A 27,118-nucleotide genomic window follows, 5' to 3' on the forward strand; every position below is an offset into this window, starting at 1 on the left:
ATTTTGCTGTGTCTGGCCAACAAAAGACACTGTCACAGATTTTCACAAGGATTTAGGTATTGCTGTGCTCAGTGCTGCAACACCTAAGCCTCATTTTCAAAAGGAATTTACACACTTAGGAAACAAAATCCCATGGAGTCAATGGGGTTTAGGTTCCTAAGTGCCTAAATCCCTTTTGAAAAATGAGGCTTAGGCTCCTAAATCATTTAGCTGGGACAACGATGGGCACAGCAATGCCTAATTACCTTTAAAAATCTGAGTCACTGTGCTCCAAAGAGAGATGAAATAAAAGAAAACTCCTAATGCTCTCATGGGATGTTAGCAGCCAGTAGCCACCACTCACCTACAGTAGAGAACAGAAGTTGTGTGTACTGCCTTCTGGGAGAATGCAGCAGCAACAGCTGCTGTCGTCCTTCTCTCTTCTCTCCCTCCCACAACCTGAGACCTTAGAAAAAGACATTTCAGGCTAATCACAGACCAGGCAATGAATGAAAGGAGAAGACCCATGGATAAATGAAAGTGTGTGTGGGGGGGGGGGGCGGGGAGAGCGTGATTTGCGTGTGGGAAAGATCAGCAACAAAGAAGTAGAAAGGTGAAGGGAAGGTGAAGGGCATGAAGAAACCGCATGAGCCCATCTCAAGAAGCATTCGGCTAAACAAATGGACTGACCAAAGGTAGAAGGTCTTGGAATACATCTACCGTTGAATGGGTCTGTGTGTGATATTTGGAGGAGGGAAAAAAGAATGAATTTAGGGAGAGAAATGGGTGTGAAGGAACAAGGAGTGTGCCAGAGAGAAAATAGGAGGAATGTAAAATATATTAAATATGGAGAAAGAGGAAAAGAAATGAGACCCAATGGAAGAGGGAAATAGATGGGGTGAGAATGGAGAGAGATGTGGGATGAGAGAAGAAAATAACATAAAGGAATAAGGAAAAAGACCAAATATAGGAGAGAAAATCTAAGAAAGAAAGATGGAAGAAGGGGAAAAATAGAAAAGAGAGTAAGGAAGGGAAAGCACTTGAAGGTTGATGCATTCTTATTTGATTTATTAACGTACCTGCATTTTAGGGATACCTCTTGAAGATGTGATTTGTTAGTCTCTAAGGTGCCACAAGTACTCCTTTTCTTTTTTTCTTGAAGATGTGATTTGAGATGTGATTTATTATATCTGTTACTTAAAATCAAATATCAACATCTCTTCATTTTGGTAAGAAATGAAAAAAAATCTTCTGCTAGAATACCAGTGCACCTAAAACTGACTCTGAAAAAGTTAAAGAAAATCTTATCCTTATCCTATGTCAAGTGCCTATGTACAGTTTGATGCTTATTGTTTGGTGATTTTTAAATTAGATTTATCATTAGAAGCGGAATGAAGAGATCACATTTATTTGTTTGGGTGGGTGGGGGACACACCATATACCAGATGAGGACATATTACATTTTCCACCCCAGCCTTATAACCTCTTCTGGCTCTCTTCCCACTGCAATTTCAGCTCCCTTCCCTCCTCCTACTTTTTTACCGTAGTTGGCCACAGCAGCTGCACCTATCCTCGCCTAGTCTTTTGTTCACCAACTCTCTTTTCTTTCTGATCCACTTCCTGATCCCCTCTGATCCGGACGGGATGCCATTTCAGATTTCCTCTCAGTAGTGCAACAAAATCAAAGCAGAGGAAAAGGAAAATGAGGCTGATGGGTGAAATATCAGGCTGTTGGGCCTGACTTCAATGGTAAGGGTCCAGTCCCACAAGGTGTTGCATACTCCCATTGGTTTAATAGGAGTTGCAGACACCTGGCACCTTACAGGAAAAGGTGCCAAGGCCAGATGCAAGAAGAGAATAGAGCAGGAGACATAAAAGTGGCCTTTTAGACAGAGGTGGCTGAACATCTTTCTAGATGGTTCTACTGAAATAGGGACAAAATTGGTTTTATGGAACTGATTAGGGCACTGCGGCAGTAATTCAAAACAATGACAACATGGTAAACTAGGACATGTGATTACCCAAACTTAAAAGATCCATTTTTCCTCTCACGTGAGTTTCGGGTGGAACTCCATTAACTGAGGTCTTGTCTGCACTTTGGGGGCTACAGCAGCATAGATGCAGCTATCCTGCTGTAACCCCACAGTATTGATGCAGACTCCAGCAATGGAAGGAATTTTTCCCGATGAAGTGAGCTGTAGCTCACGAAAGCTTATGCTCTAATAAATTTGTTAGTCTCTAAGGTGCCACCGGTACTCCTTTTCTTTTTCCATCATTGTAGGAACTCTGCCTCCCTGAGCGATGATAGTTAGCTCCCCGGAAATATTCTTCCATTGACCTAAGCACAGGTGTTATGTCAGCACAATTACGTCACTTGTGGGTGAAAAATTGGGCATAGCTGGGAAACTCAAGACAGAGAATTTTTTATCCTCCTGAGCAACGTCAATCTAAGTTTTTAGTGTAGATCAGGCCTTATTGGATTTAGTTTTGATTTGAGAAGACTCAGGCCCAATGTGTAATTTTTCTACAAGATAAAAATTCTATTTGAAAAACTAACTCACTATCATTTGTACAGAGATAAGGAAAATTGAATTAATTATATTCCTGTCTATTCCATCTTGGCATCAGAGCACAATATTTAAGATTGACCCTAATAAATGTAGACATAAAATCTAGTAGAAGGAAACGGCATTAAATAGTGTAATGCCTGTCTTTTTTTTGTGTTTGCACTCCAGATCAGCACATCTGTGTATCTGATTTGGTGTACAGATGACATTTGATATTTTCTCTTTTTACAGGATATTTAAGAATGTAAATTGCTGTTAAAATTGTTTGAATCTAGTCTTTTAAGTGTTAAGAATGTAAGCTTCGTAGTTGGATCATGACTTTTGTGTTTGTGGGTATGTTTAAATTCATCCAAGTTTAATAGTCGCTAAATTTAATCCAATATTGAGAAGACAAACTCTCAAGAGAGCGGAGAAGGATTTAAAGGGAAAAGAGTCTAGCTGTAATTTTCATATACATTTCATATTTAGTTACGGCTGATGTGCTGTAGTTACATTTACACATGAATTTTGAACTGACTGTATGGTTCAAGCATTCATTAGTACTGTAGATTTTTAGACACTTTGCTACTTACAGACCATTGTTAAATATTCCTATATGAACATCTTGCTTGCAAAATCTGCTCACTAAATTATTCAATTGAATCTAGTTATGTGTTCTTTACTAATCCCACAGCATACTGTAAAATTAGTCACGGATTACTGTCTGCATCTGGTTGGTGCTACTGGTAGTGATGTAATTTCAGCCTTTTGTCACAAGAATAGATACAGTTAATGACTTTAATTGGGTTCATTGCTTAATATACCTGAAAATAGTTCCATGTTTGACTTGGGGGGGGGGGGGGTGTTTAAGGCTTTGTTTTAGTTAGCCCATTTTGAAAGTATACGTTTTAAAATTATTATTTGGGAAATGGAAACATTTAGTTATGCACAGCGAGACAATAGTCGGTATTTTTTTTTAATTGATCACTGTATGAAGTAACTTTCTTATCTATTTTATTTCACATATACTAGCTGTTACATTTTTCTTTAAATGGTCTTTTTTTAAAATGTTTTAAAAGTAGGCTTAAAAGATTTGTTGTGATTCCTTTAAGGCTTAAAAGTCTCTTACTATTTATCTGTATACTTTATGCATAAAATGTTATATAATGTCCACATATATCTCTTCTTTAAAACAGCTTCCATGGCTATCGGTTTTTTAATAATCTTTTTTTTTTTACCCTGAATGAAATAGACTTGATAAAACTGTCTTGTTTTTTTAATGCAACAACAGATTTTTGTTGTGGTTAAATACAGCTCTAGAGAAATAACTTGAGAGTATAAACATGTCTGGAAAATTTAGGCTCAAGGATACTAGATTACTTATCAAATAAGGGTGTGACAGGTTTAAAGGTGAAAGAGATTTGTCATATTTATATTAATGCGTGTAAACTAATTTGTCCTGTATTTTGTAGCCTCATTTGTAACATTTTGTATCGCATTGTGATGCATATCAGAGCATGTTGGCACATATTTCAATAGGTTGGTGATGCAGAGCCTTCACTACTATTACTGCTTTTCAATTTAGAAATGAAGAGTTTTTGTCCAGTGTTGGATATCTCTTCTCTCAAAAACACAAGAAGAAAGAATTGGGTTTTTTTACCCAACAGCATTGGTGCTTCCATATCATTGGGAGCCATACATCATATTTGGGCAAAATTACATATCAAATCAATATACTTTATCACCATGGTAATTTCAGCCAAACTAGTTCTTTCTATAAATGGTAATAAGGCAGGAGAGAAGGTAATACACCAGACCCTCACTAGAACGTGGGGTTCGGGATCCATGCATGGTACTGCGTTAATGCGGGGACCGTGTTATAGCGGGGGCCACGTTACCATGGATCCCAATTTAAATATTTAAATTTGGGATCCATCGCTGCGACTGCACTATATGCGAATCCACGCTATAGTGTTGCACGCTCTAGCAAGGGTCCGCTGTATGTCATTTGAAAGATGCACATATGCATAAATGTGCTTTACAAGCTTTTATAGGTAACAAAATTATAGATTTGTTTTCCTATAGGTATAAGAAGCTTTCTTTTATATTTTTAAATATATATACACACACCACACATACACGAGAAAGGGAGAGAGATGGGGAACTTAGGCACAGGGAGATGAAGATCAGAAATTTCCACTCCTTTTGGGTGCCCAATTTGAGACATCTAGGACCTGATTTTTCAAAGTACATACCACTATGTAGCACTTTATAAATTCAAAGCATAGCTCTCATTGATTGATTTCATTTGCAGTTGTGAGCACTCAGCATGTCTGCACATCAGACACCAGTGACTCAGTTCAGGCCCCAAGAAAATGAGGAATTCAAAATTAGTGACTCCCTGTGAAAAATTGAATTTAAGAGCCACCACATACAGACTCTGTGGCAGAGGCAGAGATATATAATCCATTTCTCAGGGCAACACTCAACTGCCTTAACCCTGAGACCATCATTTCTCTTCCTGCAGTCCCTTGCCTCGTTCACCCTTTCCAATTTCTGCAACAAATAAAGCATGGGTTATACCAGAGTCTCCTTCACTACAAACAGTGATTCATCCCCAGAGCAAGTCCATTCTGTCTGCTGCAAGCCATAGGGGTCCTGTGGAAAAAAACAGTATGCGATCATGTAATGAAAGACTGTATGCATTATGATATACACGGGCAACATTAATTCTGTCATTTTCTAACTTTTGAGTTCTTGACTTTGAAACCTTAATATTGCTCTTTAAACATAGGGGTGTGTGTGTCTGTCTAGTTTCCTATATTTTTAAAAAAGCAAACTGATTTTTTTCCCCATCTTATAGTATCATATTGATACCCACATGGATCATCAGCAGGGTTTGGAAATTTTAGACCCACTGCACAGATCTCTGCCATTTGAGCTAATGGATAATTGATAAGTCACAGGTTGTCATCTTCTATGGATACTTTGCCTCTCGGTTTCACAAATATTTGCTGGCAGCATGGGAATGATGAGACTTGGGGATTTTGGGTTCTATTCCAGGCTCTGGAGGGGAGTGTGCTGTAGTGGTCACAATCTGTTCTGCCCTATCCTCTCCTTGTCCCAGGCTGCTCACTCCTCCCCACCTCTGGCTTCTTGTTTCTGGTCTAGTCTCCTTAACTACTTAGACCCAGGCTTCATTTCTCAGGATTCTTACCCCAGTTCCAGTCTACTTGCCTGTCAAGCGCGAGGCCCAACATCCTGAATTCCCAGTCCCAATCTCCTTGCCCAGACATTCTCAGCCCCGCCTATAATAAAGGCTGTGTGTGTTAAGATGTATATGAAAATTATAGACATGTAATGCATGTCTTTCTTCCATTATTGGTATGTTGCTTATTAGCTTAGACTGTAAGCTTTTTGGGATGTGCTCTTCTGTGGATGAGAACCCATTGTGGATGCTGCTTGAATACAAATAATGATAAATAGTGAAGAAAACCGTGTAGATTCACTGGAATATACAATCCATGACTCATAAATCTTTTTTTCATGGTTTGTAAAAGCCTCAATCTTCATGTTTAAATACAAATAAATTGTGCTTTTTTGCCAAGAGAACAATATATTTATTACAAATTCCAAATAATTTAGGTTGATTTAGTTAAATGTCCACTCACATAAACTAGAGCCCCACTATTGCAGCGATTGTCACCTTTATAAATACAGAAAATAGTAAGAAAAGATCTCGTATTTAATGAATCTTTTAAGATACACCTAATTTTTTTAAAGTGAAAATAGGAAGTTGGATAAAATGATACAGAATTCATGGAAGGCTTAAATTAAAAGATGCCATGAATGGCTAACATAAGTGGAAGTAACCTTACAGAAGATAAGACCATTAGTAGACCATTGTTTGATTTATTTTTTTTTAATTCTAAGCTTCAGTGAAACCTACAGATAAAGGCCGGGTTCTTTTTTAATGAATGACTTCTTAGGGGTAGCAAAGAGTCTTGTGGCACCTTATAGACTAACAGACATATTGGAGCATAAGCTTTTGTGGGTGAATACCCACTTCGTTGGATGCTTGTCATCGTCTTCTTCTTAGGAGTAGAAGTCCTTGTTTGAATGTGAGTGAAGATCTGGTACATTTTTATGCTTTTTCTCTTGGGCTTATTATAGCATTGCCTATTATACACCATGCGTCTCTGTCATTTGCTTGTCAGTTAATATAACATAACTCTGATTGTGTTTTTGTGAAATGCATATTCAGAAGCATGTTAAGCATTTTTTCATAATAATTTTGTATCAATGCATGTGCTTTGTTTAAAATACTATGTTCAGGTATAATGACCGATAATAAGGCTTTTTTACATTGTATTCAATATGTTTCACTGTATTGACTCTACATCATTGGATGACTTCAGTGAGAGCTATTGGGTGATCAACACTTTCGAAAATCAGGCCACTTATTTATCTGTTCATTTAAATATGGATTTAAGAGCCTAACTTTAGACACCCATTTTGGAAATCTTGGTCTGTTTTTGATATATGTTTGTTTATACCTTTTTACTTCAGTGACTGACAGGATGTCTTTGTTAAAACTCAGCACTTTTGCAGAGGCATAAGAAGTCCCTAGTGCAAGAATAGGTTAGGGCCCCCTTCCTGATTCTGAAATCTGAGCCCCCCGAACCTACTCCACTGTCTCCCAGCACCTCTCATTCCTCCAACAGCTCACTGCACCGCACCATAACATATCCTATGTGCTCCCAACCCCGACCCGCAGATCCCCAGCACTTCCTGCTCACCCCTAGTCCAGCAACAACTCATCACCCAGCTTTGTTTTGTGACCACTCCCTGGCACCACTTGAGCTATGCAGCTCCAGCCAGTAGTTTTGCACAGCAGCTCAGCTCCATCCATCACCTGCCCTGCCCTCACATAGTGCCAGCCAAGTCTGAGTAACGAGTGGTGTTACAACCTGGCACATGGGGTTGCAGCACTGCTTAGGTTCAGCCCAACCGCCCCTCTGTCATGACAGAGGGGCAGCAGGGCAAACCTGAGTGGCACTGTGATCCTGCATATACTGTTGCACTACCACTCAAATTTGACTCAGCTGCCCTTCCATCCAACAGAGATACAGTAGAACCAGATTTGAGTGAGTGGTGTTGAACCGCTCTGTTTGGTTGGGCCTCATAACCTTGTGGACCTTGACATGACTGCAGCACTTTACACTATTGTAGCTACCTTATTGCACTCTCACCCCTTAAAATAAGTTGTGTGGGCTAACCATGTACAACCTCCAAGATCGGCACATCCTCCACAAAAAATACAAGCAAGAATAGAATAGAAAAATAGAATCTTTTTTCTTTTTAAGAATAGAATTGACATTCCTGATATTCCAGTATAAAAAACAAAACAAACAAAACCAAGCAGTGTAAAATAAATAAATAAATAAAACCCCACTATTTCAACTCTCTTTATACATCATAAGGAAGAGCTTTGAAAAATAATGTGTAGAACACTCTTAAGGGCAGAATTGACTAGATTTTTCATTCATTTTATAGGAAAAACTATAATCCATTGGGTTGACAGAGTGACCTCCAGTGGACAGTAATGCTATCATCCTGCAGCTGAGTGTTATTTTTCTGCAAATCACTTTTATACCCATTGGGCAATATTTTTTTGCCAATAACCTCAGAAAAAATGTCTAAAGTGCCTAAATCACGTTTTCAAAGGAGACATCGGCACTTAAGAGTCTTAGGTGCTTAACTAATTTTTGAAAATGGTACCTACACTCCTAATGCATTTAGATCCTTTAAAATGTTTTACCCCTACACTTCAATTAGAATTATGTCTTATTAATTTTTTGTCTCAATTTCTCTAAGCAGTTTATTTACTATGGAAATAATGTTGTTAAAATGAGCGGGGTTAAATGGCAATCCATAAATTCTGCATAAAGTCATTCTGTACAGTAGTTTGCAATTTGTACCATGACTAGATTTGGGGGTACAGGGAGTAAAATATTGCCTGAGTATAAAATCAGTTCTTAATAAACACCTCCCGATATATATATTTGCTTTTCATTTCTTTATTGCATGACTATTCATTTTAATAACTTTTATAGAATCATAAATAACTAAACCAAAGTGTACAGATGAAGCAAGATCTTTCTCTAAAATTATATGTCTGGACATTTGTGATAAAATGCTAGTGTAACTCTTCTCCCCTTCACTCCACAGTTTCACTGTTTGAGTGTTCATAACACCATTTGTTTTTGGAGAACCAAGACTGGATTAGGATTGTTTGAGTCACAAGTATAAAGTAGGATTTGAGGTTCCTGGCTGCATATATCAAAAGGCATAAATATGTTATGGGTAACTTACCCTGTCTCATACTATTACCTGTACTGCTGCACTCTGTACCTTGGCATTTGCAGTGCTCTGCCTTTCTTGGGTACTCCAAACCACTACTTCGAGGTAATTTGTTTTCTGTGACTTCACAAGTACATTTTACTTTGTAAAGACATCTAAAATACAATTACTGACAGTGGAAACATGCATAGAGTTTTGTCAGCCACACAGGCTTATAGGTTTTGGAAAAAGCATTTATTTAATCACTGTGGTGCGGCAGATAGGTCCCACCCTGGCAACAAGGGCGTTAATGAGGCAGATAGGCCCCACGCCAACAAGGAGAGGATTAAGGAGAGCCTGGGGATCCAGATGGCTCCATGCCACTACACCTGCAGCAAATGTAAGGCATGGAGAGAGGGGTTAAAAGAAGCCCAGTCCAGCTTCAGCTGAACAAAGAAGCAGAGCTCTGCTGCTCTTAATCGGAGAGCAGTCTGGTTGCTGCCTAGAGACTGAAGTAGCTTGCTAGCTGGATAACCCCTGTTTAGGGATGACCAAACCCTGGGGATGAATCAGTGGAAGCACAAACTGCTTGTAGATAAGCCCTGCATAGGGGTTTTTCGGATGGTGTCAGTTGCAGTTGTTTTGGTTCCTAATATCCTTTGGACCTTAACACCTCAGAAGGGGTAGGACTGAAGTATGCCTTGGCAAGAAGAAATACCTTTGTACTACCTTCACTATGCATTATATCTTTCTGTAATTATAAATTGAACTGCATGACTGCTGCCTCTTGGAGTTGAAATCATATGTGGATTATATGTTGGATGTTTCTGAATTTATCTCAGTGAGGAAAAAGTGTGAGAGGGTTGTATACCTTGTGTTAGTGCTGCCTGTTAGATTTTTGTGTGGAGAGGAAAGTTTTTTATTATTGAAAATTATATCTACCTTTTAAAAAAATTGCATCCTTGTGACAGTATATTTTCTGTTTTTTATTAACAGAAACTGGTACTACTTGTGATAAGAGTGTGGCCTGAAATTATGGTATATCAAGTAGGATGTAATATGGGGAAAACTTTCACCTATAATTTAAATTAATCCAGTCATTCTTCTTCACAGGGAAAAAAACGTAGATCCATTATAATGGGTCTTACCCCTGCTTGCAGCTCATTGAAGGTAGAACCAGATCTGTCGGTCCTGGCAGACTGGGAGTAGTCATACCTGAGAAAACCCAGCAAGACCCATCTGCCTCCAGCAGCTGCAAGGAGGATTTAGCAGAGCTTCTGCTTAGCAGAATGAGAAAACAAACAAAAGGGGAGGGATAGCTCAGTGGTTTGAGCATTGGCCTGCTAAACCCAGGGTTGTGAGTTCAATCTTTGAGGGGGCCATTTAGGGATCGGGGGCAAAAATTGGGGATTGGTCCAGCTTTGAGCACGGGGTTGGATTAGATGACCTCCTGAGGTCCCTTCCAACCCTTATATTCTATGATTCTATGAAAACCACCAGAAAGGGATCCTCCTTATTCTTAATAGTCATTTTATGGGAATCTAAGCATAACTGAGCTCTTATTTAATCTCAGGAGCTTGGTGACAAGCTTGCTGGAAATACCACTTCTGATACTGAGGTAACAGGCTTTTGCAGCTTGCAGTACAGCATGTCCATGTGGGCTTCTCTGACAGTGACTCCTCATCGGCAACCAGAGGAATAGAGAACCAGGCAGGAAAGGGTGCAAAAATGTGTGGGCTAAACATATCTTGCTCATATATTGTAGGCTGGCCGTGCCCAATCTGCTGGGCCAACAGGACCCTGAACATTCTGCAGGTGCAAATTTTCTTTCAGATTCCCTCTTCAGCAATATCTTGTCTCAAAAATAGGAGGGCACTCTCCCTGTGCCCTACAAAGATGGGGGGGGGACACCTGTAAGGTTAGGGTACCCTCAGTATCAGAGTCCTCAGAGTTTGATTTCTCTCTTCTTTCCCCATCCCTTCTTCCCTGACCACTTTCTCCCATCAAAATCTGAGAAATTGGGAAAGGCATCAGGGAAGGATGCTACAGATTCTGATTGCAGGGGTCACTCCTGCAGAGAGAGAGAAATTTCCAAGGTTCAGTTTTCCCAGTAAAACAAGTAAGAAGGTGTGCAGGAAAGTTCACCATAATACATTTTTTTCTGTAGCTCAGCATCTCCCACAATGGTGATGTGTATGGGCATTTCCCCTCCTGTCTGCAGTTTCTGGAGGTAGTTCATATCTATAGTACAGCCCATGCTAGCCATGTCCCCCTCTCTGGCTTGCTGCCTGATCTTCTGCCGCAATGGCAGCAGTCAAGTAATGGTTTACTTTGCTCCCGACTTTTCTTTGCCAGCGTTTTTTTTTATCTGGTTTTTTTTTTGAGCATTGGTGAGTGATTTTTCTTTAGTTTTTTTTCTCTCCCTCATCTTGGCTTAGGTATTGAGCACTGGAGTGGTCTCAGTCACCCAGAGCCAGCACAGCAGTGCCTCTCTTCCAGATTTCTTTGTCCCCTCTCAGGCATGGCAGAGCTGTCTTGCAAACACCAGGCAGGGAGACAGCTTTCACCGGCTCTTTAGAGGGCTAATTATGCCCTTCCTATCCTCAGTGAGCTGACCCTGGCATGTTGGTACAGGCTAAGTCAGGCTGGCATGTTGTGGGCCCCTCTGCCCCAAGGATCTGCAACTCCAATATAGAAAAGCTCAATCAGGAACTACAAAACAGAACAGGAAGAGACTCCAAAGATGAGGAGCACTTCAGCCAGACAGCCCAAGGGTTAAGTCCTGGGTCAGAACAGAACCAGAAAGACAAACCCTTAAGGGGCACCAGGGCATGTGTGTGTTCCCTCACCCCCAAAGTACTAAAATGGATCCTAAGTTGCCCTTGGAGAGAATCAGGGCTCATACTTGGCTCCCCTTTTCCCCCGCATTGATTTAGGGAGCTCTGACAACGAAACCACATAACCCAGTCAAAGGGAGATGGACCCCAAAGGGGAGGACGGTGAGGGAGACATATTTAGAAGGCTCACAGTGCTGCATAAAGCAAGCCACAAAAGACTGCAGCCAGGGAATGACTCCTGCAAAGTGAGCCCAAAAATCCAAAAAGATTAAAAAGGAAAAGAAACGTACAAAAAGTCTAAGGTATTTGTCCTCAGACTCGACCCTTCTGAGGAAGGGTTGCTCTAGGATACAGGCTTTGAGCAGGACATAGTAAAAATGCAGCAAAGATTTTCTCTCTTTCAGATGTTTGAAACCATGTGCATTACAAAGATGCTCGTAGTAAACTCCAAGAAGAACTCCTTGACTCTATCCAGAGAGAGATTTCACTTGGGAGTGAACCTGAAAAAGGAGTAAATTTCTCCTGGTTTACATTCCCCCAAAGTCTTTGTTTAAAATATAGTGCATCTGCTGCTTTCATGTCTTGTGCTAGAGCCACATATACATGGTCATACTCCCCATTGCCTTCTGTATCATTCAAGATCAGAAAAATCTCCTGGGCTGGCTGTCTTTTTTGAGAGAGAGATTTTTATTAGCAGTGGCTGTCATGGGAAATGCCCCTTCCTCAACCCTTAACAGTCTAAGATTTAAAGTAAGAGCAATGATTATACATCTACATTGTGGTGTCATGACAGAGTTTAATAATAATTATAAAATATATATAAAACTCTGTGTCACAACACTAGCTCCACCTAAGGCCCTGGAAAGCTAATCTGTAGGCAAAGCAGGTACTATTTACTACTAAATATCCAAGGGTGCAGGCTCTTTGGTGACTTAGTAGGTTGTGCTGCCCTGGAAACCTCCTTTCAGTTAGTTAATTAAAAAAAAATCTAAGGAGGCCTTTTAGCTCAAGTGGAAATATAGACTCTACTGTGGGTCTTGGCACTCTTTTTGATCCAAATGACAATTATATGAGGGACATCTGTTAGATGATTGAACACACCAAGGGACATGAGAGACAGAAGGGATACTGCAGAAAAAGCTTCTTCATCCTTCAAGCACACATGACTACAGTCTGACTACATAGTGTAGTTTCTTGAATAGGAGACAAGTGGCAGAAGATGTTAAAGTGTGGGATCACTACTACATCAGAAAAATGAATCTGAGGCAGAGAGATCCAGCCTAAATGAATCTGAGGCAGAGAGATCCTTAGGGTTAAATGCAACCCCTAAACCAAGGTTAATGATATCTTATTCTTCTTCCAATCAGCAGAAACTTCAGAGTATGAAGACTGCAATATATCATCTTAAAACTGCAGTAATTGATCTCTCAGGCAACAAGAAGGCTTAGAAATTCACTTCATCTTCTTTTTAGAGCACAAAGCATTCCAAAGACAGAGGGTGCCTAACCTCAGCTTCTTGAATTGATTCTTCTGGAAGCCATGGTTCAGGATGGAAACCCTAAATTCCATTTTAGCAATCATTTCTAAAGGAGAATTATTTTCCCCCCTCTGTCAACAGATTTGAAGAATACCTATCTGCACATCATAATATGAACCTCCCATAGGAGACTCTCATCTTCGCACGCAACAGACAACATTTGTAGTATGTTGACTTACCTTTTGGCCCATCTGCCTTTCTGAGTGCTTCCCAAAATACTAGTTAACATATTGATTTCCTTGGACAGAAAAGAATTCATGTATACTCACTCTAAAATGACCTGTTCTACAGAGTACCCTCCCTGCAAAAGGCCCACATCACAGCCCAGGTTGTATTCTGAAATAACATGGATTTGTCAACACTACCAAGAGCCAAATGATTCCACACATTTGATATTATTTACAAGAGTTATCATAGCTATCAACCTCCACAGAAGTATTTCTATCAAGAGAGAATTCAGAAGCTGGTGCCCGAAAGGCACAATATAATTTGTTAGACAGTCACAGCTATGAGTGCTCTGATGTCTCAGATTAGAACAATGGTGTTGCAGAGTGGCCTGCACTATAGCGCCCCGGCTGGCTGATCATGGCACTGCAGGCTCTCCCAACCTCAGTTTCCCCTCACCCAGGTTTTGTGTCTCTTGCAGATGCATGTGGCTCAGTTCCCTTTTGGGATACAAAAGACCAAACTTTAATACTATAATAGGGTGGAAAGCCCTGAAGTAGGGTCAAGAGGACTCTAGAAAAATAGCCTGGGAGTCAGCACTCTATCCCAGAGCAGAGAGAGTGAAAGGTTGCCCAGAGGGGCTGAGACTGTGAGAGGGACTCCAGGGAAGAATTCTGGGAATCAGCACTTTTTGCCCCACTTGGGCCTCCCCTGAGCCTACCTTCTGCTCTCCCTTTGAGTCTCTCCACTCTGTTCTAGAGAATTGAGTCCCCAGGTTGTTTCCCTTGGAGTACACAGCTTTCTGCAGGCCCTGGCTCAGGGCCTTCCACAGAAGCCTGCCCACTCCCTGTGGTTACCTATCTCATTCAGCCTTTTTATAAGGCCCAGCTGTCCATTAAACTATCACCTAACCTACTTAATCTTACCCCCTCAGGCTGGAGGCAGCAAATCAATTTTGATACAGGTAGGGCTGGCTCTGTCTCCCCTTTAAAGAGGACAGTCAACCTGTGACTGTTGGTCCATTACACCAATATACTATTGAGTGAGGTTCCACATGAATCCACTCTAGAAGCTTCCTGATTTCTTGAGTCCACAGGACCCATCATCTGTGTCCTTCCTTGTCGTGTTGCAAAGGGGTATTCAGAGGGCCAGATTATATAAAAATTGAAGAGGGTTGGTGGAGCAATTTGATGTCACCTTCAAGTGCAGGGAAGCTAATTCCGGGAACAGTTTCATCCAAGGTTAATGGAGGAGTAGATGTCCAGCACAGTATCAGTTGGATCAAACTCAGAGTAATCAGTTATGCCTTAAGACTTTTAATTCCAGTTCTGATCAGCCAAGATGTACTTACATCTAACAACATCTTTCCAGTGGCTTTTTTTCATCGAGAGAAGGTACCAGATCATCAATCCTGTTATGAGCATTTAAACTTCTCTTTTCTTGGGCAAAGGGAGAATGGAAAGGAAAGGGAAGGGGGGAGAGAGAGAAAGAGAAATCTGTATTCTCAAGCACTACATGTAAATAGATTATAAACACATACCAGCTGGTTAAGCAGGCAAAGGATAAATCCAGGAGAGAGGAGTACACACCTCTCAGGGTCTTCAAATTGGGAAACAGACCCTGTGTTGCTGCCCTTTGTCAATAGACCTTTTGCATCCAAGATCCACAAAGATGCTGAAGTTGTATTCCAAATAAAGAGATTAATAGTCAGGGCATGATCATAGCTACGTTCTTCCCTGGCAAAAAGTATGACTCTCTTTCTGTTCATAATGTTCTCCAGGACATCTTTTTTTTTTTTTTTTTTTTTTTTTTTTTTAAAAAGGGCAAAAGTAAGCCCCTCGTTCTCCAAAGAAATCCTGTTTCTTGAAACCAATTCTGGTAGCACTAGTTGGTTATGCCACCTTTACAAGAAGACTCTTCTCTCAAGGACCACAATCCATACCAAGGACCAGAGTAAATACTTTTTCAGGATTCTGTAGTTATATTACCAATTAAAATAAGTTATTCAGATGTGTTTGTTGTACTTTTAACCTTGAGCAAGTATTCCACAAAAAGGACATATTCAGGGCCCTGACAATATGTAAGGCATTAGTATGGATGGATCCAATCAAGACAAGTGCAAAGCCTGTGCTTTTTTGGAGTTCTTACAGTAAAGTCTTAATACAGGCCTAAAACCTCAAACTGTAATATCCAAGTGGTAACTATTTCCAGCTCGCTAGAGATAGCAAGCAGGTTTTGGATTGCCCTCTTATCCAGACATATGATTTCTTATACCTGTGCTTCTCAACTCTTCACAAATGAGAAGTCCCTCTAGGGATCTAAATCTTGTTGTAAACACCCTGGTTAAGCATTCTTTTGATCTCTTGTCAGAAGTGCTGTTAGATTTTCTGTCTTTAAAGATTGTCATCTTGGTTGCAATCACTTTGAAAAGAAGTGTTTTACTGAGGAACAGCAGTACTGAGCTTCTCATGAAGGCAAAGATGTTCTAAGAGCTAATGTAGCCTTTAGTCCAAAAATAATTTGGTTACAAGATTCCTTTTTGTGCAAAAACACCTTTTAAAATAAATACATTTAAGGAAACCAAACAAACGTCTCACTCACCTCTGGTATACTCTTGATGGGAGGAAAGCTCTAAAACTCAACACTGAATACAGTACCCAATTCACAAAATCTCTAACTCTGTTGGGCTCTAACTTATTTATTATAAATTTTAAAAAGGCTGGTAAGTCTTTAGTTATTACATGGCTAAAGTGGTAGTTTTCAGAAACTATAAAAGGGAAAAGCTGTTTTTTCCCTTGAACATTCATGCTCATTCATTCGGGGCCATGAAAGTCTCCTAGCGTGAAGCGGTAGATGAAACACACACAAAGAATTGTGGGATGGCCACCTGGTAATTTTTCCACTCCAGTGTGTGTGTGTGTGTGTGTGTGTGTGTGTGTGTGTGTGTACACTCACAGACATTGCCCCCTCCTTTAAGAAACTCCCTCATATAATTTATTTATTTTTTAAGAGGGAGTTTCTTAAAGGAGGGGGCAATGTCTGTGATTGTACATACACATATATGTATATGTATTTTAATTTTTGGAATTCAAACTGTATTTCATTACTCGTTGAGATAACTGGTTGCCTGTGTGCCAGCATCTAAAACAGTAAACCACATTATCAAACTTTGAGACGTGTTATGATTTTATTGCTGGTAATGTTACAGTTCTATAGATACTTTTTTTTTTTATATATACATGCCAACAGTTGGTTTGGAAAACAAGAGAAAAGGATTGCATCACATCATTAATGCTGGCAAAAGAGTGAAATTTTGGCCATTTTATTTTTGTTCTGAAATACAAATGTGTTATATTGCAGTGTCTTAAAATTGTAAGGGACATCTCACATGGAACTTCATCATAGGAGAGATCTTTTGGAGGCTTGAGCGTAGCTCAGAAACCAGTAATTTTGATTAGAAACTCAGCATTCTACATTAATTTAGCCAGAGAGACATGCTGAAAGAAAAGGTATAATAGTGTTATCCATTTACCAGTAATTGATATATCTCATAATATTTATTTGTCCTCCTTTGATTGTAATATAGAATAGCATACAGTGCTACATCATATATGATGTGTACAAATGATGTACAACAAATTTAACTTCCATCTTCCGGTTACTGATGATTTTGTTATCAGCTACTACATGGCCAAATGTATGCAAATAAATAAAATCATTGTTATAAAATGGTGAAACTTTCACACAAAGTAAAGAAAGGGAGTAATTGGAAGTATGTAATAGGATCCATGAGATTACTATCCAAACACTGGACACTTGAAAGCTTGTAATTCTCCTCAGAAACAGACCGCTAAGGGATTTCATGTTCAGTTTTATTATGACAGCTGCTATTCCTGTGGTTTCATTTTCGTGAAGCTTTGCCATTTTGTTGAAAATCTTATTTTTTTAGTTCTCAAAGTTTACAGTAGCTTATTCAATAGCGGATGTATAGGAACTAGCTTTTCTGTGTAAATGGCATAATTCCCAGTGGGGGAGAATTGGATGATATACAGATACTGGATATGTAGCTTACATGTACTGATTCACTAGACTTAAAATAGTTCATACATTTCAGGAACATTGTTCAATGCTATGTGTAAGTGCTCTGAAGCCTGGTTTTAAAGAGAAATGCATGGAAAAACTAAATTTTATTTTGCTTCTGGATGTGAGCAAACCTCTAATTTTCCCCCTCGTCAACAAAAAAGCAATACTGTGTGTGTTTTTTCTCATCACTAGCTAAAGTCAGAATTTGCTTTTTAAAGGTCCAGTCCAACAACTCCCACTGAGGTTATTGCAACTCTAACTTAGCATTCAGGCTTACTACTTGAACAATCAGATAATGAAATTATAGTTTCTTCCAGTTCATGTTTTAGGGTAGTGATGAAATATTTAAATGTTTTTATTAAAAAAACCCTATGGTAATTAATCAGTGATAACAATAAATTAGTATGTTTACAACTGAAATTTTTTTATGGTTATACATTTGGTTAACATTTTTAGTAATTTTTCTGCACACATTGGCATGATGAATGCAAAAAGTCTGTTAATCAAAAAATGCAATAAAAATGTTTTTATATACTTGTGCTGTGGTTAAGAATGAGCTTAACTTTAAGCATGAAAGTAGTCTTACTGACTTCAGCGGGACTACTCACATGTTTAAAGTTAGGCATGTTTCTGAATGTTTTGTTGAATCAGGGCCATCTGGAACAAAAGGTACAATGTTCTACTTTTGACTGGAAATTTGTCTGAGAATTTAAGTTTACTGTTAAACAATTTTAGTCTTCTGTAGTCCCTTCATTAAACACCCAAGAGTTAAGTAACTCATTGATCACTTCTAGGGAAGAATTATGTATTTATTTTTTAAAAAAATTAGTTTCTTCATGCCATATGTTGGTACTTATGATGGTATTATTTTTATACCTGAGAGAGACTTGAATAGCTAAATTCATAAACTTCAGAGCAATTTAAGATCAGCCAAATTGTTCGTCTAAACAATTGACAATGTTAAAAAGATCTATATTTGTAAATGACAAAAGCAATTTACTATCTGTATTGTTACACAGTGATACATTGTTAAGGGTTGTTGTGGCTTCTTCATAATGGCATTGCTGAAACAGAAATTATGTCTATAGAGCTCTTGCATAGCACTTACGGCATATTTCAGAGAAATCTTCTAGAAAACACTAATAGTACACACTGTGCCTTCAAAGTTTACCTTAAAGTTAAGTTTTTATACACAACAAACCTCCTGCCCTTTAAGCTGTGGGAGTGTGTTGGCTCATAAGATCCCCAAGACACTGATTTTCTCACTGAAACTTATGAATGAATGAGTGATGCACATGAATTTGTTTTAGAATTATAAACAGATTAGAAGGTAAAAGATCCACTTAAAATATATCAGAAGACCAGTCTAATGAAAACAGAACTATTAATAAGATATGACTAAAGCTATCCTTGAAGAACAGACAAAGGAGGTATTTTCCGTGTTAAGAAAATATGTACAGTAAGTGGAGTTGGCAGTACTGCAAAGGGTGAAAATGTCAAACAATAGTGTTACAAGAATTCTATTTCAGTGATCAGCATACACATTCACCAGGAACTGTGACATGGTGAGATATTGCCATGGTTGGGGTCTGTTTGTTAATCATGAGAGTGCTGCAGCTGCTATACAGTAGCACGGTCTCAGGTCATGTGCCTTCTCTTACTGGGGGGAAAAAGCGGGACACAAATGTAGTGCAGTTATTTAAAAGGAAAGAAAATGGTGAAATATTTGTAATAAAAAGTATTCTGATATCACTTAAAGTAGCTTCACCCATTAAGAAGGCATTAGAAAACTATAAATGAGGTTAAAACAGTTAACGGTCAAATGTAAATCATCATAACTTCATTGAAGTCAATGGAGCTAAAATATTTTATGACAACTGAGAATCTGGCCAAGTGACTACAAATAAAGCATCTTTTGATTAAGCTACTTTTGTTTCTGATGGCTGATGTTAAGTGCCCCTGACCTCTGACAGCTAGTTGCTTTTGCTTCTGCTTCTCAGAAAGCTTAGGCCACCCAGTGCCCGTAGTGAGAAGTTTCATTTTATTTAAATTAAGTGTAAAGCTGAATTGAGAGTCCGGTTGATTTCCTTACACAGCTGTGTTTTGTAATATCATAGGAACCAGAACCAGAGCAGTGGATAAAGTTCTCTAAAATATATTGCTGAAAAATACATCCCGTTGATTCTGGAGGCAAAAAAGAGAATGGTTGCGGATCATCCACTCTTTATACCAGTGTAGGGGAATCTACCTGGGTAGAAGGAATGATGTGTATGGTTCATACCCAATCCTCTTCTGGAGCCCATGGATGTCCCTCCACAGATGCTCTGTGAGAGAGGAGCTCCAGGTGGGTTTCAGGAGGCAAAATAAAAGTGAGAGAGCCAGACACTCTTAGCAGGAGCATCTCCTGCCTAGCATGGAAATTTCAATGTGGAAAATTTGCGTGCATAAATGCCTGCTTTGTTCAGCATAAAGTGGAGTTCACTCTGTGGCTTTTACTGACCAGCTGAAAAAGGACTTCACTAATTGCAGCAGGAAACCTGCTGGAGCAGTACTGAGTATGATGCGTTGGAGAGGTTTTAGTTGGGGGCTGAAGGTGATCATCAAGGATCTACAACCTATCCTGAAGGACGAGCCATCGCTCTCTCAGATCTTGGGAGATAGACCAGTCCTTGCTTACAGACAGCCCCCCAATCTGAAGCAAATACTCACCAGCAACCACACACCACACAACAGAACCACTAACCCAGGAACCTATCCTTGCAACAAAGCCCGTTGCCAACTCTGTCCACATATCTATTCAGGGGATACCATCATAGGGCCTAATCACATCAGCCACACTATCAGAGGCTCGTTCACCTGCGCATCTACCAATGTGATATATGCCATCATGTGCCAGCAATGCCCCTCTGCCATGTACATTGGCCAAACTGGACAGTCTCTACGTAAAAGAATGAATGGACACAAATCAGACGTCAAGAATTATAACATTCAAAAACCAGTTGGAGAACACTTCAATCTCTCTGGTCACTCGATCACAGACCTAAGAGTGGCTATCCTTCAACAAAAAAGCTTCAAAAACAGACTCCAACGAGAGACTGCTGAATTGGAATTAATTTGCAAACTGGATACAATTAACTTAGGCTTGAATAGAGACTGGGAATGGATGAGTCATTACACAAAGTAAAACTATTTCCCCATGGTATTTCTCCCCCCCACCCCACCCCCCACTGTTCCTCTGATATTCTTGTTAACTGCTGGAATTAGCCTACCTGCTTGTCACCATGGAAGGTTTTCCTCCTTTCCCCCCCCTGCTGTGGGTGATGGCTTATTTTAAGTGATCACTCTCCTTACAGTGTGTATGATAAACCCATTGTTTCATGTTCTCTGTGTGTGTGTATATAAATCTCTCCTCTGTTTTTTCCACCAAATGCATCCGATGAAGTGAGCTGTAGCTCACGAAAGCTTATGCTCTAATAAATTTGTTAGTCTCTAAGGTGCCACAAGTACTCCTTTTCTTTTAGCTAAAAATATGATCCAGTAAACAAAAAATAAGTCCCTTCCTGTAGTTTTAATTGCCAGGGTAGTATTGCTTGTATAGACCAACTGGAGTGCAGGATTTCCCAATGTCATTTTATAACGGTAAGTATGAATATTTTATGGAAACAGTACTAAAGTAGTAGTTTGTACAGAAGTGCCAAATTTTACAGGAAAAATCCTTTCATGTGAGGCTCTATAGAAAGTTCAAGGATGTTGCATCCTGCTGAGCCATTGGGTGTTACTATTTTCAGTACTTGTTTATTACTTGAGTCATATTGATTTCCAAACATTATAAATCCATACAAAACAGGAAGAATATTATATCCTCACACAGTAGCTGAGTTAGTTTTAGATTCTTTTTGTCTTTTGTTTTTTAATCTTAGTTGGATTATTTGTTAAAATTGAGCAAGATTAGCTTGATACAATACATTGTTTGAGACTCATGCTGCCATGCGTCTGAGTCACATTGTTTCTGCTGGTATTATTAGAATGTAAGTATTCTCCATTCTGGAGGTAAAGCAGCTGCAAAAAATCTTTATTCTCTCTTTCCCTCAACCCTAAGTGGTTTGATCATATGATAGGTGCAAAGTCGGATGTGATGAGACCTAACAGTAATGTGAATTATGAAACAAAGAATGCATTTCTTGTATTTATCTTCAAGTGATCTAATCTACTTGTCTATACCTCATTGCAGTAATTCATATAGGTGAACACCAGCTCTGCTATAGGTAAGGTTGAGCATCACTTTCTGTCTAAAGGTCAACTATTCTAAGGGTTCGTCTACACATACATTTAGTACCCAGCAAGATGGAGTGCAAATCCACCCCACACTAGCCTGCTGTGCACAAAGTGTCCATGTGGATCCTGCTGCCTTGCACTAAAAGTTCTCTAGTGCACTTTGATTTACCTTGCTTTGAAATGGAACTACAGTAGAACCTCAGAGTTACAAACACCAGAGTTACGAACTGACCAGTCAACCACGCACCTCATTTTGAACCAGAAGTACATAATCAGATAGCAGCAGAGACAAAATAATAATAATAAAGCAAATACAATACAGTACTGTGTTAAACATAAACTACTAACAAACAGGGAAAGTTTATAAAAAAAAAATATGACAAGGTAAGGGAACAGGCCAGTCCTTGCTTACAGACAGCCCCCCAACCTGAAGCAAATAGTCACTAGCAACCACACACCGCACAACAAAACCACTAACCCAGGAACTTATCCTTGCAACAAAGCCCGTTGCCAACTGTGTCCACATATCTATTCAGGGGACACCATCATAGGGCCTAATCACATCAGCCACACTATCAAAGGCTCGTTCACCTGCACATCTACCAATGTGATACATGCCATCATGTGCCAACAGTGCCCCTGTGCCATGTACATTGGCCAAGCTGGACAGTCTCTACGTAAAAGAATAAATGGACGCAAATCAGACATCAAGAATTATAACATTCAAAGACCAGTTGGAGAACACTTCAATCTCTGGTCACTCGATTACAGACCTAAAAGTGGCAATTCTTCAACCAAAAAAACTTCAAAAATAGACTCCAACGAGAGACTGCTGAATTGGAATTAATTTGCAAACTGGATGCAATTAACTTAAGCTTGAATAAAGACTGGGAGTGGATGAGTCATTACACAAAGTAAAACTATTTCCCCATGTTTATCCCCCCCCCCGCCCCACACACACACTGTCCTCACACGTTCTTGTCAACTGCTGGAAATGGCCCACCTTGATTATCACTACAAAAGGTTCCCCCTACCCCCCGCTCTCCTACTGGTAATAGCTCACCTTACTTGATCACTCTTGTTACAGTGTGTATGGGAACACCCATTGTTTCATGTTCTCTATGTATATAAATCTCCCCACTGTATTTTCCACAGCATGCATCCGATGAGGTGAGCTGTAGCTCACGAAAGCTTATGCGCAAATAAATTAGTTAGTCTCTAAAGTGCAACAAGTAATCCTTTTCTTGTTTCTGTCCTAGTTTCATTCAAATTAAGATGGTTAAAAGCAGCATTTTCTTCTGCAAAGTAAACTTTCAAAGCTGTATTAAGTCAATGTTCTTTTGTAAACTTTTGAAAGAACAACCATAATGTTTTGTTCAGAGTTACGAACAGTTCAGAGTTGCAAACAACCTCCATTCCTGAGGTGTTCATAACTCTGGCATTCTACTGTATATCAAAGTGCACTAGGGAACTGTAAGTGAGCAATAAGAGGGTCCATTTGGATGCTTATTGGGTGACAGGCTAGTGTTGGGTAAATGTACACCTTAGTTTTTTTACGGGCTAGATGTTTGTGTAGACAAGCTCTAAGTGCTCTAAAATCTGCATGCTTTTGTTGGGAATGAAATTCACTGTGCCCCTTAGGTTTTTTTGATAGTGTTAATGGTCCAAATTCAGGGTTTTAGGAGCAAGGGGTTCTCAATATACCAGCATTTTAGAAAATCAACTCTCTTTTTTTAAAACATGTTTTTGCTCACATCTGGGGCTCAAACCAAGTTTGGCAAGAACTCAGAGTATCATTAGCTGAAGTGAATGAAGTGCACATGTGCAGCAAGACAAGGGATCTGTTGAAGCAAGAAGGCTTCCAGGCAAGCTGTTGTCACAGTAACTGGGTGGCTCAAAGGGTCATGTTGTGTTCAGTGAAGCTGAGTTGCACTTTGAGTTCAAGCTCCGCCTTTGGCAGAAATCTGAGAATGATTGGTGAGCATATTGCTGCTATCTTTCTCTGCTCCAGAGAAATGTCCCCTGATCAGTACAGCTACTTTGGAAAGGACTCTATTTCCTTAAAGATAATAAATTACACATTCTTTACTCAGATATGTGAGAGTGATTATTGGGCAAGCTGCTATTTTTCCATCTGTGGGATAAAGGTTTTACACTGGTAGGAAAGTAGCCTTGAATAGCACAGCTAATTTAGAGGGCCCTGTAATTATTTCTAACTGTACTACTGCTCTGCATAGTGTCCTTGGCATTTGCCTTCTGAATATTCCTTGCTCTCTGCCTGCATTCTGTTCCTGTTGAAAGTTTTGCCTAAAACTAACATTTCTGGGTTAAGAGTGATATTGTAAAGTGCCCTATAATCTGCATGCACACTCTGATTTTACTTTAGAAGTATTATCAAAGACGTTAGCAATGACTAGATAGGGAGAAGATAAAAAACTGAATTGTGCACTCATGTTTCCTGCACAATGGAACTAAGTATAATCAAAGGCAAGTAAGTTGCAGGTTCACTTGATCAGGGATTCCTGATAGAGAGCCCCCCTAATATGAGCAAAACTCTGCTTTAGGTCAGATATAGCTACCTACATCAGGCTTACACTCAAACACTGAGCCTACTCCACACCAACCACCCTAGACTTGCAAAAAATAACCAATCACTTCTCCCCCCCCCCCCCCAATACAACACACTCATTTATCTTTGCCCTGTGGATTCTTTCTGATGCACCGAATAAAACAACATCCTATCTACATCCCATTTTCCACCAGAACCACTCACTTTTTTGGCTGACCTTCCTTACATGGGTACACCTTCACAACAGCTGGGAGGGTGCTTACCAGTGCAAATAGACGGATGTGCTAGCACTGCTCAAGCTAGCATGTTAAAAATAGCAGTGTGGCTACTGTGGCATAGGTGCCAGCCCATGGTGTTGGGTGGGTTTGTACTTGGGCAGCTAGCCCAAGCCATATCTATGCCGTGGTGGCCATACTGATATTTTTAGCCTTCTAGCTCGAATAGAGCTAGCATGTGTCTGTCCAGCTGTGCTGGGAAACACCTTCCCCATTGCTGTGTACACATACCCTAAATCCGAGAGATTACTGTTATGTATGCCGACAGACCCCATGGCAAGAAGGCACACTTATGCTCTTCTGTAGAAACAATCTACAAAATTCAGTGCTGAAAATGAGCCATACTTGATCCCTCAAGGTACATATGCAATGCTTTTCATATCACATTCACAACTCTGCCAAGCTGCTCCAAGTAATCCTGTCACTGTTCAATGCAGGTATACCTGGCACAGTGAATGCAGCCAGAGTGCATGCAGATAAATTCTGGAATTCAAATCTGTGGAACATATCACAAGCACATAGCACTAAAAGCAAGTTCTCATAGTCCTTCCTCATATCTGCTTATTATAGATTCATAACTTTTAAGGTGAGAAGGGACCATTTAGATCATCTAGTCTAACCTCTCTGGCCTGTGTTATCCAGGAATCTCATCCGGTTACTCCTATCGTGAACCTAATGACTTATTTTTGACTTAAACATCTTCCAGAAAAGCATGCAGTTGGGTTTGAAGACATCAAGAGTTGGAGAATCCATCACTTCTGTTGAGAGTTTAATCTTTGTACGTTCATTACTGAATCATTTCCAGTCACTATGGCCAACTCCCTGGGGACAGAGTGTTGTGTTGCTGAGGTGGTGGGTGCCTTAACTCTTCATTTAAGTCTCTGAAAACCAGGAAGTTTTGCTATTCTCCACATTCTGAAAGGGCACGAGACACTACTGGAAAACCTTGACTCTGTGTTAACAAAGTGATGGAGCATTTAATACACATTAGGCTCAATATCTGGAGAAATAATTTGTCTTCAGGAACACCTGCAGCCACACTGTTGTAAGGTGTGCTGTGTGGCTGCTCTTTATCACTGGGAGAGAGCTCTCCTGGTGACGAAATAAAACCACCCCCAAAGAGGGGCAGTAGCTTCATCTCTGGGAGCATGGATCCCTCCTGACGAAGTGCTGTTCATATTGTCGCTAAAACTTTCCTAGTTCAGAGGGGTGTTTTTTCACATGCCTGAGCAACAAAAGTTTTAGCAATGAAAGTGCCAGTGTAGACATAGCCTAAGGCAGGGGATCCCAAACTTGGTTCGCAGCTTGTCCAGGGTAAGCCCCTGGCAGGCCACGAGACACTTTGTTTATCTGAGTGTCCGCAAGTACAGCCGCTCGCAGCTCCCAGTGGCCGCGGTTCGCCGTTCCCTGAACAAGCCGCAAACCAAGTTTGGAAACCCTTGGCCTAAGGGGAACCAACCTCAGGAAGAAAGTTTAGGTTGAGGTTTCTGTTAGATTTGTCAGTGATCAGCAAAGCCAAACCCCAGGAAAGGGGTGAAGTTTGGACACTTAGGCCATGTCTACATTACCACTTATGCTGGCAAAATTTATGTCGCTCAGGGGTGTGAAAAACACACCCCTGAGTGACATAAATTTCACCAGCATAAGTGGTAGTGTGCGCAGCACTATGTCGACGAGAGAGCTCAGAGCAGCTACACAAGAGATTTTACTGCAGCACAGCTGCATCGGTACAGTTGTGCCGTTGTAAGGTCTCTAGTGTAGACATAGCCTAATTCATGCTCTGTGTACTTCCCTGAGGTTGAAATATACTTTCTCTGTTTACTTCTTCTTACATGATTAAACCCTCTTTTGAGAAAACTATGGAGGGCAAACTTTTCATAATCTGTTACTTTATCTAAATTATTTTGCTAGGTTATAATATGAGAATAGAGCCATGATATTGCTATCATCTTTGTTCCAGTATTCTTAGACCTATTTACAAGAATTGATCTAATGGTGAATTTTAAATATCCTTTCTTCAAATGTGTGCTGGGATATCTGTCCTCTGACCCAGAAATAATCTTCTTTATTATGTTTACTTTTAAGAAATATACACAGTTTCTCAGCTAATGAAATTATGAAAATTTTGTTTAGCAGATATGTTTTTTTCCTTCAATGTCCTCCCTTCACCTGAGAAATTTCAGAAAAAGAAATAATATGAAACAGCCACAGAAATTTTTTTTCTGACCTGGTTTAGACACTTTTAATTGATGCTCAAGCCTCAAGTGAAAATATGAAAGAGAGTTTAATTCACTTAACAAGGATGATGAAGGAAGTCTGCATTCAGTGTTACACTTCATTTTGACACAATTCTGTTCACATTTTTAATGGAATTAACTCATGATCTATGTACCCATTACTTCAGATTGTATTAATTTCTATTTCCTTTTTTGTTCTTCCCACTCTTTTTTAAATACAACATTTTAATACCAGCAATGGAGAGACACTGACATGAGATGATTCTGGTGTTT

At 39.7% G+C, this 27,118-nt stretch overlaps 1 protein-coding gene and 1 long non-coding RNA gene across 5 annotated transcripts in view; both read left to right on the forward strand.

The window, feature by feature from the left end:
• Positions 1–27,118, forward strand: part of COMMD10 (COMM domain containing 10) — a 165,544-nt gene that overhangs the window by 98,266 nt on the left and 40,160 nt on the right. The window contains exons 6-7 of one of the 4 annotated variants that reach the window (XR_006281334.1): positions 7,095–7,166; positions 8,082–8,579. The exons of 2 other annotated variants lie outside the window; for them this stretch is intronic. Coding sequence is in view for 1 of the 2 variants with exons in the window: in XM_043514541.1 (XP_043370476.1) it covers positions 7,095–7,097 (3 nt within the window). In the remaining variant the exon portion in view is untranslated. Of the gene's footprint in view, positions 1–7,094; positions 7,833–8,081; positions 8,580–27,118 lie in introns of those variants that run through there. One more of the 4 variants, XM_043514541.1, reaches the window with a different exon arrangement.
• LOC122460200 lies at positions 2,250–7,082 on the forward strand. Its single transcript, XR_006281335.1, has 3 exons — positions 2,250–3,645; positions 4,166–4,175; positions 6,526–7,082. It is a non-coding gene; the product is annotated as an uncharacterized LOC122460200 (long non-coding RNA).

The sequence above is a fragment of the Dermochelys coriacea genome, chromosome 5 (assembly GCF_009764565.3).
Source record: "Dermochelys coriacea isolate rDerCor1 chromosome 5, rDerCor1.pri.v4, whole genome shotgun sequence".
Taxonomy (NCBI): domain Eukaryota; kingdom Metazoa; phylum Chordata; order Testudines; family Dermochelyidae; genus Dermochelys; species Dermochelys coriacea.